Source organism: Mauremys reevesii, linkage group 15 (assembly GCF_016161935.1).
Source record: "Mauremys reevesii isolate NIE-2019 linkage group 15, ASM1616193v1, whole genome shotgun sequence".
Lineage (NCBI taxonomy): Eukaryota > Metazoa > Chordata > Testudines > Geoemydidae > Mauremys > Mauremys reevesii.
In genome coordinates this window covers 38,971,300-38,987,324 of record NC_052637.1, presented here as the reverse complement: position 1 = coordinate 38,987,324, position 16,025 = coordinate 38,971,300, and the positions used below count along the sequence as shown (strand labels likewise).

Below are 16,025 nucleotides of genomic sequence, written 5' to 3'. Positions count from 1 at the left end.
GAGGCCTCACCTCTTCCTCCAGAGGCCCCGCCCCTTCTGGGGGCCCGAAGCCGGGCCCCTGTACCGGTAAGTGTTTCATATTATTTTCACCCCTGCCTAAGCCCCAGTGTACCAGTAGGTCAAGGAAAGAATTCTTCCATCCTTCCGTCGTCTCTGTGGTAAGTGTCTACATTGCAAGGCTGCAGCTGTGCCACTGTATTGTTTCAAGTGTAGACATTCCCTTAATCACTACATTGCATTGTGCATTAGAACCATTTGCCATCAACTTCACTGGGCTCAGAAATAGTGTTAATTTGGAGCTATTTGTTTTAACAGAAACACTTTCCCTAATATACGCACGTTGTCAGAGACTGATAATTCTGACATGTTTGTGGGTCGTTAATTCTAAAATACTGGAACAAAAGAGATTTCTATAATAAGGGCCTAGATCCTGTGAAAAGGGATTCATCCAGGTAGATACTTATGTCCACAGGGAGTCCAACTGACTTTGGTGGGACTCTGTGGATCCTTTTACAGGATCAGAGCCATGTCGTATAGTCGTATGATCACGTACCTACAACAAATTCTCTCATGTTATCCTTACACATACAGCATTCCCATTGACTTTAGCACTCACATGAGGATTACTCATCTAATTAAGGGTTTGCAGGATCTGCCCTCAAGTTTCAATACACTTGTTTACTTAACCGTTAGTTTAGTTATATTAACTTTTAGAACATTTGTGATTTAGGAGCATGTTTTCCTTTTTCTTGGTGTTTTCTAATTAATAGGCCTGGACCAACATGTGACATGAATAGGTTCATTCCTCCATGATTTCAGTAGGACTGGCTGCTCGACTAAAGTTATTCACATTGTATGAGTGCTGGTGGGCTTGGGCCACAAGGTGCACAAAACACTTGGCAGTTCTACAGCACCTTTCATCCAAGGACTTTAAAGTATTAGGGATTACCGATATGATGGGAAAGGATGAGCTTGTTTTAAGGCAGTGCACTGGGACTCAGGAGCCCTGGGTTTGATTCTCAGATCTGCCATAGATAGCCTGTGTTTCCTCCATCAAGTCGCTTGATCTCTCTGTGCCTTAGCTAAATGTAGCTCAAAGTATTACTCCCTTTCTCGTACCCTTTATTTGTCTGGTCTAGTCAGGCCTCATTCCGGCAAAGATTTTTACAAATTTGCCTAGAGTTACACACTTCAGCTACTCCCATTGACTTTAGAGGGACCTACACTTCAGTCTTGGCAAGATCAGGAGCTGTCTTACTCTGTGTTTGTACCGTGCCTAGCACAGGGGAGGGGCCTGATTTTGGTTGGGACACTGGTTGGTGCGTGGGAGGGGGAAGGACAGAATTATTCCAATAGCTGAATGGTGTTAGCTATAATCCAAGGCACTCATCTTAGCTAGCCAGGAGGGGCTAGGGCCCAGCCCAGCTGTTCCCTCCCTTCCAGCTGTTCCCTGCCCCCAACCCCTCCCCCCCACCACATCTGTCATGAGTCCCGTCTGATGCAACCACAACACAACCACGTGGCCATAGGCAGGCGCTCCTCCCCTCTCGCCAATCACAGCCAGCCCTGTTGGCCGAAGGGGCGGGGCGTTCCCCCTTTGCCCCGCCCTCCCCCTCCAGACACGCACGCGATAGGCCGAAGCGAGCGCAGCGGCGGGCGGGGTGGCTGGTCCGAACGCCCGTTGGCCAATAGGAGGCCTCGCGCGGGTGCGGCGCCGCCCGCCCGCCCGCCCGCCGGGGGCTCCAGCTGTTGTTGTGGCGGCGGCTGGCCGGGCCCGCGGGGAGCCAGCGAGGCCGGAGCGCGAGCCAGGCCCGGGGTCCGCGCGCCGCCCATGGAGGCCGCAGCTGGAGCCGGCCCGGCCGAGGCCGCGGGGCCCGAGGCGCTGAGCTGCTTCGCCTACAACCAGGACTGCACGTAGGCGCGGCGGGGGCGGGGGCGTGCAGGGGGCTGGGTGGAGATGGGGGAGGGAGGAAGAAAAGGGAAGGGGAGAATGAAGGCCCGACGGGTGTGGGGACTCGTAGAGATGGGGAGGAAGAAGAAGAAGAAGAAGGGGGAAGAGGAGGGGGGAGGGAGGTGTGCAGGGGGCTGGGTGGAGATGGGATGGGGGAAGGGGAGAATGAAGGCCCGAGGTGTGCAGGGGACTCGGTGGAGATGGGGAGGGAGAGAGGAAGGAGAAGAGGGGATGGGGAGAATGAAGGCGGGAGGCATGCAGGGGATTCGGTGGGGAGGGGATAGGGGAAGGGGAAGGGAAGAATCTGAAGGCCCGAGGTGTGCAGGGAACTCGTTGCAGATGGGGAGGGTGGGCGGAAGAAGAGGAGGGGAAGGGAAGAATGAAGGCGGGAGGCATGCAGGGGATTCGGTGGGGAGGGGATGGGGGAAGGGGAGGGAGGGGATGGGGAGAATGAAGGCGGGAGGCATGCAGGGGATTCGGTGGGGAGGGGATGGGGGAAGGGGAGGGAGGGAGGGGATGGGAAGAATGAAGGCGGAGGCATGCAGGGGATTCAGTGGGGAGGATGGGGAAGGGGAGGGAGGGAGGGGATGGGAAGAATGAAGGCGGGAGGCATGCAGGGATTCAGTGGGGAGGATGGAGGAAGGGAGGGGATGGGAAGAATGAAGGCAGGAGGCATGCAGGGGATTCGGTGGGGAGGATGGGGAGACTGAAGGCGGGAGGCATGCAGGGGATTCGGTGGGGAGGATGGGGAAGGGAGGGAGGGGATGGGAAGAATGAAGGCGGGAGGCATGCAGGGGATTCGGTGGGGAGGATGGGGAAGGGGGAGGATGGGGAGCATGAAGGCGGGAGGCCTGCAGGGGATTCGGTGGGGAGGGGATGGGGAAGGGAAGGGGATGGGGAGAATGAAGGCAGGAGGCATGCAGGGGATTCGGTGGGGAGGGGATGGGGAGAATGAAGGTGGGAGGCATGCAGGGGATTCGGTGGGGAGGGGATGGAGTAGGGCAGGAGTCAGGTGGGGATAAAGGAGAGAATGGGGCAGGGGACGAGAGCCAGCCAGGCTGGGGCGCTGGCCCTGACTTGTCCCCAGAGGAGGGGAGGGAGATCCCGTTGCTTGGCCCTTGGCAGGGCAGCTGCGCTGGAACAGGAATAAAGAGGCAGCTGTGTCTCCCTGGCTGGCTCGTGTACCTGCAGCTTCCAGGCCAATTCAGGCTAGTCCTGGCAGCCCTGAGTCTGACTAACCAGGCTGGGCTTTAGCTAATTGTTGCTGCCTCTCAGGCTTTCCAGCTTGTGCCGGTTTGCTGGGTCCCAGCAACTCAGTTTCTGTCCCACACTGGAGCAGCTCTTCTGTTGGGAAAGAGTTGGCCCCAGCATGGCAGAGCCTGAGCACTGAGCTTATAGAAAGGGTTGCTTGTGCCAGAGCTGTCAGGGTGCTGTTGTTGAAGTTTTCTCTACCAATAATATTCATCTGTCCCATGTTTGAGCCTCGGCCCCTGGGGATAGCTGTCTGTTGGTGTGCAAGTTCACTCCAGCTCAGCTCTCCCCTCTCCTTCAGTACAACAGCCTTCCTTCTTGTAGTGTAGAGCCAAACCACTTCTTGTGTTGGGCCCAACCTTGCAAGGTGCTGGCCACCCTGAAGTGCTTGCACATTGGAGACCAGGCATTTCCTGGGATTGGGCCCCTTATGCCACCCAATTATTTACATTCCAGCTGAGGGGATAGAAAGTTTAACACCTTGCACAGTATACTTGTTACACACCCAGGGCCATGTGTCTGTGGCAGTGCACAAAGCATCGTTGTGTGGGTGAGTGCCTACGTGTCACAACGTACGATTGCGCCCTTCTCAGTCTGATATAGTTAGGGCACTGGAGTTTAATCCCATCTCACATCACGCTTCCTGCTTTACCAGTTTGTGCTTTCCTCACTTAGTGTCATTATTGTGCATTCAGGGCTTGGCTGGTCATGAGCTACATTGATATTAACTGTGCAGAGCTGTAATGGCAACATCTGGATGCCTATAGAGATTGTGAGCCTTAGTTTATGCCCCTGCTTTTTTCTTAAAGCCATTCAGTGCACGTTTATTGGCAAAATGGGCATTTAAACAATTGTTCAGCTATGAACAATTTCTTGGCAAGATGACTTGTGTGGTAGCATACTAAGTGAAGCTTCCATTGGGTGATCTCACTGCTTTCCAAGGCAGGGTGAATACTGTCTCCAGTTTACAGATAGGGAAACCGAGGCATAGCAAGTGTCTGCCAACTTCACCTGGTGAGTTAAATATCAGAGCTGAAATAAAGCCTAGGTCTGACAGTCTGCTTTTGTAGCCACTAGACTTGAGCTTAGTCTCCAATACATTTTAGAAGAGGAAAAAGTAAGAACAGTATTCCTAATATTGAATAATCCATCTCAACCATGAGTTTTCCTAAGTAGCTCAAAACTATTGCAAATACAGCATAACAAGTTTTGCAGGAGTGGGGAGGTAGGTGGTTGAATCCACCAGTGGATGTATTCTTATGCCTATGTATTTATGGAAAACGGAATGTGTTCTATAGTTGCTAGAACACTAGGTTGCAGGAGAACTGAATGATCTATTCTGCAGTTAACGGGATATCTGCCATCAAGAGTAGGCCTTGGTTCTTGGTAAAGTCTGGTACCAATCACCAGTAGCTGTCCCTGCATGGGGCACCCCCAGAGAGGGAGCTTTCTTGGCAATTATTCTAATAAAGTAGCTAGCTCCATTAAATAGTGTCAAATACAGTTTTGCTTAACCTGTGGTTTGACTGTCTACTGGAGAGCAACTTTTACTGGGTCCTCGGGTGCTCACTTAAGAGAAGTTTCACTTTAAGAGACGGGCTGCATTCTACCAGTTCACTTGCCCTTTACTACAAGACCAAAGTCAGTTTCTAAGATATCCTTATATATGTACTCAAGGAAGGTACAGATACCAATATTTCTACAGAGATTTTGAAAGAAATAAAGTTCTATTGTTACGTTTGTGCTGCTATCTTACCGTACATTCCTAGCTACTAAGTATTTGAACAAAGAGTGCTTGGATGGAGTTGGTGATGTGCTTCTGATGTGGCTACACTGAAGAGCGCCACTGTACAAATACGTCACTGTTCTCCCTTGGTCTCTGATGTTCTAAACTGGTTGCTGATTTAAACTTAGATGTTCATAGAATCATAGATTATTAGGGTTGGAAGGGACCTCAGGAGATCATCTAGTCCAACCCCCTGCTCAAAGCAGGACCAATCCCCGTGTTGACAGTGACCTTAGCCAAGATCTGGCTAGAGCAAGTCTGCATAGAAAGAATAAGCCAGCACTTTGTGCACATATTCTTCTACATACACTGGTGCTTCATTATCTTTCTGGGTGTCCTGGAGGCAGCAATCAAACCAGCGAGTCCTACCCAGCCTCCCAAAACTCCAGTATTTCTAGACAGACATTTAAAGACAGTCTCTCATTTTAGATGCATTGGAGTCAGAGAAAGGTCTTGCTTCTGCTGGCTAGAAGTCTTTATTGGTAGCCTAACAAGTGTATTATTCCCTTTCCCTTCCCCTAGCAGGCTTTGGAGATTTTTGTATGTATGGAAGTTCCCACACAGCTTTAGTAATGATGCTCAAGTTAATATAGTTGATAGTCATTAATTTATCAAGGAAGTTAGTAGGGACTTCAGTTTAAAAGCCAGATGGCAGGATATGGCCCCAGTGTACTTCAGTTTTTTCCTGCTGTGAAACAGGACTATTGAACCCTCTCAAGGTATTCTGCAGTTTAATTAACATTTGTAAAGCTATCAGCCTCACATGCAAATTGCTATTAAGGCACCTGTTGTATGCACCCAACAGTCAGATAAAAACCCTACTACTGGGGTGGACAGTTATATCTGCTTTGGGTTATATATGACCAGGGGAGTGGCTCCCTGTAAATGATGCATTGTATTAGGATCAACTAATTGTTCTATGACACTCAGTGGTTTCAAGGTTAGAGCAATACACTATAAACACATTTTGTCTCTTGCAGCTCCCTGGCAATCGGAACCAAAACTGGATACAGGCTTTTCTCCCTAAGTTCTGTGGAACAGTTGGACCAAGTCCATGCAAACAGTAAGTCTGTTTTGTCTTGATGCAGCAGAATATTGGATGATGATAGGCTTTAGTTTTTATTACTGCACTTGTGATCTGTCTCAAAGGAGCAATTCCATTTGGTTAGCTTTCCTACTATAGCGCAGATGGCATCTGCCTCTACTGTATCCTCATTGGAGTACAGCTGTGCTAGTTACACCTATGTTTAAAGGGACATTGTCAGGTTAAAAAAAAAAAAGTCAATTGGAAACACATTCTTACCCATATTACTAATACCATTGTAGATTATTAGACCTGAGCATTTAAGAGCCGATTCACTTTTCACCATTAGGTTGTGAGTTCACGCTTTCCAGTGTTCAGACTGAATGAAGTGCAGACACTAGTCAGTCTTGCTTTCTGGTAGTTTCATATCTCAGTTCCTATAGGTTAGCTCAATACAACTGTTGTTTGAGTTGCAGACACAAGACGACTTAAATGCAAATACTTCCTTTAGGATCAGTAAGTTTTAGACACAAAACTTCAGCCATCTACCTGAATTTGATATTAAGAATAAGGGTATGCTACCAGGATTTCTCTTTTAGGGACCCATCTTATTTATGTGGAGATATACCGATCTCATAGAGCTGGAAGGGACCTTGAAAGGTCATCGAGTCCAGTCCCCTGCCTTCACAGCAGGACCAAGTACCATCCTTGACAGATTTTTGCCCCAGATCCCTAAGTGGCCCCCTCAAGGATTAAACTCACAACCCTGGGTTTAGCAGGCCAATGCTCAAACCACTGAGCTATTCCTATCTGTAAGGGGCTCAACTCTGTTGAGCAGCTTTTTTGTTGCCAAACTGTATATAATGCAGTTTTGTTTGCTGAGATCAGACTGCATTATAGGTTAGATTTAATAATGCTCTAACCTAGATGCTCTGCTAAAGCCCTTTAACCTTGTTAGAACACAATTTAGCCCTATGCATACTGATCTGCCAAATAGATCAGCCAACTTGGTTTAAGACCTTGAAGTCCTGCATAGGCCACCCAAGGCCCTGTGTCAAATTACACTATTTTGTCAATTAGATTGGGGGCCAGCTCCTAGAAACATGGTAGTCCCAACAGGTAGAGCGACATTTCAGTCTCACAGCATAGCTGGAACTGCACAGTGTTCCTGAAACAGGCTATAATCTTGGATTTCTGCAGCATTCAGGGGCACAGTTTGGTTCCACTAACACTGGCAGCTGGAAGAGTGTTCTAATAGCATCACAGACTACACTGTTGTAACAGGGTCCCCCAAATGGAATAAGTGACAATGTACAAGAGACCTTAGAGAACAGGCTGGCTTGCATACTTTAGGGGAACAATCCTGATCCACCCTAGTTAGAGAGCCCATACTATAACCTTGCTTTCTCCAGAGTTACCTGTTGTTTTTACACTCCACTTAAAATACTGTAATCCAGCTCAAGCACAAGAATAGCGTTTAAACAAGATTGGAGCTAGCATAGGCCTGCCCTCAGTGTGGGTCAGTGCAGGGATCATGTAGAATATTCGCTGCCTGCAGCTAGAGTGAAAAAGGAAGAACTTCTCCCAGGTTATCTGTGTGTAATGGGGAGGAGGGGTTGTGGTAGTAAGAGAAAGAGCCCTATATATCAGGGGTTCTCAAACTGGGGGTCAGGACCCCTCAGGGGGTCACGAGGTTATTACATTGGGGGGGTCACGAGCTGTTGGCCTCCACCCCAAACCCTGCTTTGCCGCCAGCATTTATAATAATGATAAATATATAAAAAAAGTGTTTTTAATTTATAAGGGGGGGGGGTCGCACTCAGAGGCTTGCTATGGGAAAGGGGTCACCAGTACAAAAGTTTGAGAACCACTGCTCTGTATTTACAGGAAGTCAGCCAAAGTACCATGATGGCTCATGGCCACTGGGGGGTTGGGGAGGAAGAGAATATCCTATGTCTTATCTTCCTTTAGGCCATCCCTTTTCCTCGGGGAGCCCAGAACAGTGCAGCATGTACTTACAGGAAATAAGACTCTGCCCTGCTTGTCCCCTGCCTCAGGGAGTCCTGATCTGTCTGCTTACAGATTCATCTCTTCCCCTGTAAGGAGCTTCTCTAGCTCCCTCCCAGGACATGTATTTCCCTGGATTAAGGTAAACACCTGGGAGGCAGGCCTCATTCCCCTCTATATCCTGTTCCCTCCTGATTAACTACAGCTGGAGGGCCCAAGAGAGGCTAGTGATTGGTGGCAGGTATTGCAGGCACTAAGTTCCTGTCTCCAAAGGAAAGACCAATCAACCCTTTCCTGTCTGGGCCCAGTGCACCCCCCAGCAGAAGGCCTAGCTGCAGCCATGCCAAGGAAGGGTAATCGTTAATAAAAGCAGAACTGCCATGACTAAGCACTAAACCCTTCAGCTCCTGAGCTAGGCACAATGCATGGCGGATTTAACTCTTAAAGAGCCAGACCCAAGATGAAAGTAGCCTTCTCACTGTCTTTTGGCTGAGCAGATGAAATCCCGGATATTTACATCGTGGAGCGCCTCTTCTCCAGCAGCCTGGTGGTCGTGGTGAGTCACACCAAGCCTCGGCAAATGAACGTCTATCACTTCAAAAAAGGGACGGAGATCTGCAACTATAGCTATTCCAGCAACATCCTGTCCATCCGGCTGAATCGGCAGGTAAGGGCATCGATTACTCGTGCATTAATATACGATAATAGTCAACCAAGTCTAAACGCAATAGGCTCGACTCTGCCACCCGTCGCTCTCGTTCTCGCTCCATTGACTTCTGGGAGGTTCTTCCTTTTCCTTTAGCCTTACACTCTCCTCTGTGCAAAAAGGAGAGGTCAGAGAGGCATTTTCACACCCACTGGTACCCACAGGTGATCTACGTCTTGAACTACTTTCGCCCTTAGACTCTGTCACTCAGTTACATCCACCTAACAACACATAACTTGCATCCCCTCTGAATACGAGTCAGGCATGTCCCTTAGTGAAATGTATGTTTTAAATACATTCCTTCCCACATTTCCTTACAGTAACTCCATGTGGGATGGGGATGCTAGGTCCCAGCAAAATGTTGCTGGTGAGCTTTGAATTGGAAGATGATAAATTAGCAGTAAACAGTTAAACAAAGCTGTTCTGATTCAACAAAATCGCATGCTCCAAAGGCATGTAAACTTTTTTTCTACCACATCTTCTCCCTGAATGCCGTGCTCTGGCTTCTGACCTGCTGTGGCATCTTTGTCACAGATAATATAGTCAAAGTTAATAACACAACCCTGAGTGTAATTTGAACTATGGCGCTTCACCTAAAGGCTAATGTCTCAAATAGCATCCATCAGCAGCTCATAGCCTCGCTGTGGTTTTAAAGATATAGCTCGTACCTGAGTCATGCTGAGGAAAGCTTTGAATGTCCTGCTGCACTTATCCTGTATCCTAGCAGCTCTCTGTTGTTATTTTTTAGGATGTAAAGTCGTCTTTTTTCCATAATCTCTTCCAAAATACATTATAGGTTATAAAGAGTGGTGTATATTACAATACAACAATAAACAGACTGTATAATTGTATATAATCAACCGTTTCTAGGTTAGCAATAGTGAAATCTGCAGTAAGCATCTCCAACAGGCAAGCCCTGTCTTGAGTTTCCATTAAAGTTTTGTTTGATCACGGGCTCCCTATAGCTTGTGCTATACTGTAATTAACTTTGTGCTAAATTAATTTCTTCACTGAAATGTATGGTGGCAGGTAAGAGTAGCTGGTAAACTCATCACTTCCTTTGGAGTTCTGATTCATGTATTGCAAATGTCAGTGTGGTTCTAGGAGCTCAGTGTTCATTTTGGTGGCGCTCACTCCCCTGTGCAGTCTCATGGGCCAGACGTCTGCCATGGAAAGGAAGGATGGTACAGTGGTTAGGGCACTAGCTTGGGACTTGGCAGACCCAGGTTCATCGCTGTGTGACCTTGGGCAAGTCACTTGGTCTCCCTGTGCCTTAGTCCCCTAGCTGTAAATTGAGCGTAATGGCACTGTCCTGTCTCCCGGGGGGTTATGAGGATAAATACATTAAAGACTGAGGTGCTCAGACACCATAGATAGACGGTGTAAATGTCTGAGGGAAGATTCTAGTGATAAGGTCACTGTCCTGAGAAGCTAATGCTCTAGCCCGGGTGGATGCAATACAAAATGGTTATGACCCAGCACTGGAGAACAGACCGTACCAGGTCAGCACAGGAGAAATGAGCAAAAGGGAGTTTTGAAGGCACGGGAGGGTACTTGTCACATGGGATGAGCGCTCTTCCATAGCTAGGGAATGATAATGCACACCCTCTCATGCTTGCCATGGGGCATAACTGTTTATTTCACATCAGCTGTCATTAAAATGTGTATACAGTGTAGCCATGCTGGTTCCAGATATTAGGGAGACAAGGTGGTCTTTTCTATTGGACCAACTTCTGTTGGTGAGAGAGACAAACTTTTGAGCTTACACAGAGCTCTTCAAAGAGCTTGTCTTTGAAAGCTTGGCTCTCTCACCAAGAGAAGCTGGTCCAATAAAAGACATTACCTCCCCCACCTTGTCTCCTAAAAATGTGTGAAGCAGATTCATCTAGAGTGTTTGCAGGATGCTATGTGACAGAATCGCTGGCTTACCCAAATATCTGAGAGCTTGTGCACAAAAATGTCTCTAAATACGGGAGACAAGGTGGCCCAGCTCCCTCAATCTGAATGCATTTTGTTTCCGTGCATTACAGCATGAAATCAGTACAACCTGGGCCAAATTTATCTGTGGTGTAGCTCTGACTTCAGGGGACTAATCTAGCCCCTCTTGCGAGTTAATCTGCTGGAGATCAGGTTATGCGTTCTCTGTGTTACTCTGAACACCCTTGTCTTGGACCTGAGTATGGAAACCACACTGCACTGGAGAAAGTCCATCGTAGTGTAAAACCCATCCAAGTGAGAGAATCACAGTCAGCCGTGGACGTTTTAAATAAGAACAGATCTCTTTGGGCAAACAGTTTTGTCTTTTGATTTGATCTCTTAGTGGAAAATCTTTGTTATTCAAACTGAAGAATTCATTTGAATTAGACTCTCAATTGCTGTTGATTCATGGAAACACTTTATTTCCAGCCCTGTTATTACTTGCACATGGTGAAAAACAAGATTTTTTTTTTAATGCTGGAGCAGGGTTTTGTGCTTTTGACCAGTGAGAAGCAGTGTTTGTATTTTAATGAAAATTCCCTGTGTTTTCCTTGGATCTCTTCTTGGCTGCAGTCCTGCTGTCGAATCCTTTTGATGTACTTAACAGAAGGACACTCGTTCCTTCTCAGGGTGCAGGTCAAGATAACTACTCTGTTTGTTGGTATCTAAATGAAAGTGTAGAGGAAAGTGCCACGGAGCAGCAAGCAACAGAAGTGATGCATTGTACGTAATGTACGTTGTATTGATGATAATTCCGTCTCCCTCAGCCCAGGAATTACTACACACAGTTCTAGGGCACCGTCCCCCAGCACCTGAGCAAGAAGTGCAAACGCCTCCTCTAGCTCCTCATCCATTTCAGCTGCTCAAACCTGCCCTCCTTGGGCCCAACTCTCCATTACCTGCCCCTTGTGCAGTGCTTTACACCAGCGCAAAGTGAGGGGCAAACACGCCCGGTCTCATCTCGTTGCATTTGATGCTGGTGTTGTCTGCTCAAGGGGCAGGGCAATGGAGAATTAGGCCTTTTGTCTGAAACTCTCCATGGACTTGTTCAGGCCTCCCTCCCTGCTCCCGCCACTCACCTGGTATCTGCCTTCCTAGGATCTTGTTCCTCTTGGCGCAGGAAATTTCTTGTCCACAGCTCCTGTCACCTGGAACAGCTTTCTTGTATTTCTGCCCCTCGGACACTCCCATCTCACATCTGACCCCTGCACCCCCATACACCTCTCTTCTCTCTACCTGTATATCAACAGCATTGTATTGTAGAACTCTGTGAAGCCTTGAGACGCCTTTGCATACCATACACTTAACACACTTCATTTTCAAGTCTCCGTTATAAAGTTGAGGGTTGTTCTTTTGGAAAGTGCCATTGAAATTATGCTAAATGTAAACCTCCCTGGAAATCCTAAATGGTTTTGGGAAACAAAGCATTGGCTGTGGTGGTTAACAAAAATAGAAGCGTCTCTTATAAGAAGGCTTTGATTTCAAGTAGCATTGGTTGAGCCTGTAGTTACACACCGAGGCCAAAGTTTTCAAACATAGGTGTCTAAAGTGAGTCACTAAGATCCAGATGTAGACCTTAAATACGTGGCCTGATGGCCAAAGGGATGGAAGCACCTGTAATTGCAGACACCCAAGTCTGAAGGTTCTGGCCTCGCCTTTTAGTGCCAGATTTTCAGAGGGGCTAAGCAGCTGCCATTTCTCTTGATGCTGGGGGGAGCTGCAGGTGCTCAGTGCTTCTGAAAATATGCCCTCAGCTGCCCAGAGCTCCCTCTCTGTTACTCATCCATGCAGAATACATTGGTGGCAAATGTCTGATTACAGTGCCACTGTTTTGAGGCACGGGGCTGAGTGATTAGGGCCCTAATGTTAACATCATGACAGCATTAGACATGGCTTTGGGGAATTCATGTGTTCCTGGCAATCAGTGTTGGGAGTGGTTTCAGGCTAGGTGAGTGAGTGGAAGAACAGCAAGCACATCAGATGGAGATGGTGCAGATCACATTAGCCATCATACCCTATCCTACTGCCAAGATAAAGTGTTCCACCTGAGCAAATCAGCCACTCTGTAATGTGTGTCTCCTAGTCGGAACTTGAATGCAGTTGGCTATGCCATAGACAGCCATGGAGCGGGGAGCAGAAGATAGATTCCTGCTCCCTGATTCCAAGTTAAAAGGCACCCATGAGTGACAGGCGCTTCTTTTGGAAGTGGTGGGAGCCTCATCACTTGGATGTTTTCAACTAGATTGGACAAAGTTAGAGCGAGTGTATTGTAGGGAGCAATGCCACGCTGTAGAGGAAATAGACTAGAAGGGATCTAACAGCCTCTACCCACTCCAATTTTTATGATTGTAAAGTGTCCTGCTGCTAAAGAAGCCACAAAGAGAGAAATGTTAAAAGGAAAAGCCTGGTTCGGGTGGGGAAGGAATGAAACTCTGTGGTATTATGAGACCATCTTCATGCCCACAGTTAAGGCTGCACCGAGATAATCCCTAGCGTTCACAGAGCACTGTACATTTGCAAGTGCTCTTTAAAATCAACTCTCTCATAAAGTCAAGGCAAAAAAGATTGGGGGTCTAATCCTGGTTCCAAATGCAGGCAGTTCTTTGGAGTCATGTGGTGCAAAACTGAAGGCTTCTCAATTGCAAGGGATTTGAGAGGAAGATCTGTGCCTCTTTGATCCATTTTGGAGTTCAGAGATGCCTGGTAACTCTCCCTGATTGCAAGGGCCTGAATGAAAGTGTGAACTCCGCTGTGAAAGACAAATGTAACTGGCACCTGCTGACATGTTTTATGTGTGTAGGGGGAGGGTTAACAAGTTGTGGTTGTGTACCTGTCAACTGTGTTGTTGCAGAGGCTGATTGTTTGCCTGGAGGAGTCAATTTATATTCATAACATTAAGGACATGAAGCTTTTGAAGACAATCCTGGATACCCCTCCGAATACAACAGGTAAGCAAAGGAGATCGGATCAAAGGAAACTAATGACGAGCTGGGTGTTCTGCAGAGAGCGCCGCAGATTTGAAACTTCGCTGTAAGAATTTAAATCAAGCCAGTGTCGGCATTCTTACTAACACGTTTAGTTTAGTGTTGAGAATTCAGAAATGCACTGAAGAGAGTAAATATCACCAGTGACCTGTACGTGTGAGAGGAGCCTTGGCCCAGCAATGCAGAGCTGGGGGAGCGGGAACCAGGGGTGGAGAGGGGGCACAGCTGAATGGGTGAACCGCACCAAATTACAAGGAAATAACTTCATTGAAGGACTCTGGCAACACCGCTAGGACTCAGTCTAACTGCATTTATCTCAGTGCAACACCCTTGTTGTAGATTGTATAATACATGGCTGCCTTTAAATTCCCAAACATGGGTTGGCTACAATCGACACTCTGACATGAGTTATGGTAAAAGGAAGGAGATTTTGTTCTCTGAGTATTAGGTTTTTAGCTGAGGACCTTGGAGGTACAGCATCCAGGATGCATGTATAACTGACACGTCTGACTGCTCTAACCCCTAAATCTACACCGGCCTACACCAAAATCTCTTCCAGAGCTGGCCTCCAGCAGGCAACGTTCTTTCTCAAGCAACCACTTAAAAATATCCCTAAAATTCCTAGTATAATTGAATTCAGCCATACAGTCCGGTGGCCCTGACACTCTCCTCTCCCACATCTTAACCTTCCTGGAATTTGCCTTTATTTTTAGATAAAGTAACAGTCTTAAGGCAGGACCATACTTATACTTCACCCCATGAGATCCTTCCTGAATGGGAAGATTAGAATTTCTCCCTTCAGGACTCCCTGCTCTTTCTTCTAGCTGTCTTACTTCAGAGATGCTCCCAGCCTTTTGTGTTCCTGTGCAAATGAGACCCAGCTGCTTTTGCTGACAGAGTGAGTCAGCAGAATAGCTCTGCATCTCCACACAGGGTCCTGTAGCTTGACACTTGATTATAGACTTCTAGTTAGATCATGGCCCAGATTGTCTCCAGGCCAGTGTAGACCCTAACAGAGGCAGCCCAGGAGGTGTTTACTATGGTGGAAAGTCCTTGCAACTACTCCTCTGCCAGGGACCTGCATGGGGCCAGCCCCAAAAGTGTACAGTGCTGGGTGGGGAGTGGCCAGTATGTCCAGGTACTGCACTAATTCAGTTCATCTCTCTGAGCAGCCTCTGCCAGAAGAGCTCCTGTGGAGCCTGGCCACAACTTAACGCTGTTCCTTGCCCGTGGCAACCTCAAGGGAGGGTAGGCAGCAGCAGAACCCACCTGGCTTCCCTCAGCTGAATCCCCTCCTGTCCTCCTTAGGGGAAATCCAGCTCTACATCCACTAGCCAACTATTTATTTTGGTGGTGGGAGGATAGTCTGCAGTGGCTGCTTACGGTGGGTTCCTCTGTACACTGTTCTGATGTCACAGCCATGGATTGTGGCATCTCTCATTGTAGAGTCACTGATGCAGCTCATCTCCGTGGAACGAATGCCAGGCTCCTTGGCTTTCCAGGGACACAGCGCCTGGCCCTCCAGAGTGACCTACTTCAGTCCCTTCACAGATGGTCTCTTGCTGAGGATTAAACATACTAAAGATTCACATATAATTTAATGATATTAAAAAAAAAAAAAAATCCCCCAAGGGACACAAACGCCCAGGCATGCCGCTGTTCGCTAGTAGCTGGAAAGGGTCATCGTTGCATTTCAAAAGCAACAGCATGTGATGATAACATGGATTATCTGAGATGCCAGAGCAGTCAGTCAGTATATTGATGAAGGCATCAAGAGGGGGTTTGCCGTATACAGCAAACCATACACAGCCAGGGCAGGGCCGCCCGGGGGGGCAAGAGGGGCAATTTGCCACAGGCCCCGGGCCCCGCAGGGGCCCCCGCGAGAGTTTTTTGGGGCCCCTGGAGCGGGGTCCTTTACTCGCTCCAGAGGCCCCCGCCACCGAAGACCCCAGGTCCCCTGAATCCTCTGGGTGGCCCTGAGCCAGTGTCCTTGAGTCGGAGGGGAAATGCTCTCAATAACTCTCTCCACAAACTCACTGTAACCAAGTGTTGGCGAAACAACGTTTCCTGCCATAGTTCCACAGAGAGGAAGGTTGCGTCTAATTAGTGTTGCCTTCTCAGTAACGTTTTGGCAGCTTCCTCAGCACAGGAAAATGCCCCGCGAGGGTGAGTCTGACTATGGTTTTCGTGTGCCTGAGGGAGCCACCCTTGGTCATTGGAGTGCTAACAGCACTTAGCGCACTGAGTGATGATCATCTCCCAAGAGCTTTGCAGGTTGCTAACAAGTCCTGTCTGGCCACCACTGCGAGGGAGGAGAGGGAATACAGCCCTGTTCTGCA

General features: G+C 48.0%; 1 protein-coding gene across 3 annotated transcripts in view; it reads left to right on the top strand.

Annotated features, from left to right (window-relative positions):
- The first annotated feature begins 1,734 nt into the window (after nt 1–1,734).
- WIPI1 (WD repeat domain, phosphoinositide interacting 1) overlaps nt 1,735–16,025 on the top strand; it is a 37,125-nt gene continuing 22,834 nt past the window's right edge. The window contains exons 1-4 of one of the 3 annotated variants that reach the window (XM_039500460.1): nt 1,735–1,914; nt 5,969–6,051; nt 8,517–8,686; nt 13,554–13,650. In XM_039500460.1, the coding sequence (XP_039356394.1) occupies nt 1,832–1,914; nt 5,969–6,051; nt 8,517–8,686; nt 13,554–13,650 (433 nt within the window). In that variant the 5' untranslated portion in view covers nt 1,735–1,831. Of the gene's footprint in view, nt 1,915–5,968; nt 6,052–8,516; nt 8,687–13,553; nt 13,651–16,025 lie in introns of those variants that run through there. The other 2 variants (XM_039500459.1, XM_039500461.1) reach the window with 2 other exon arrangements.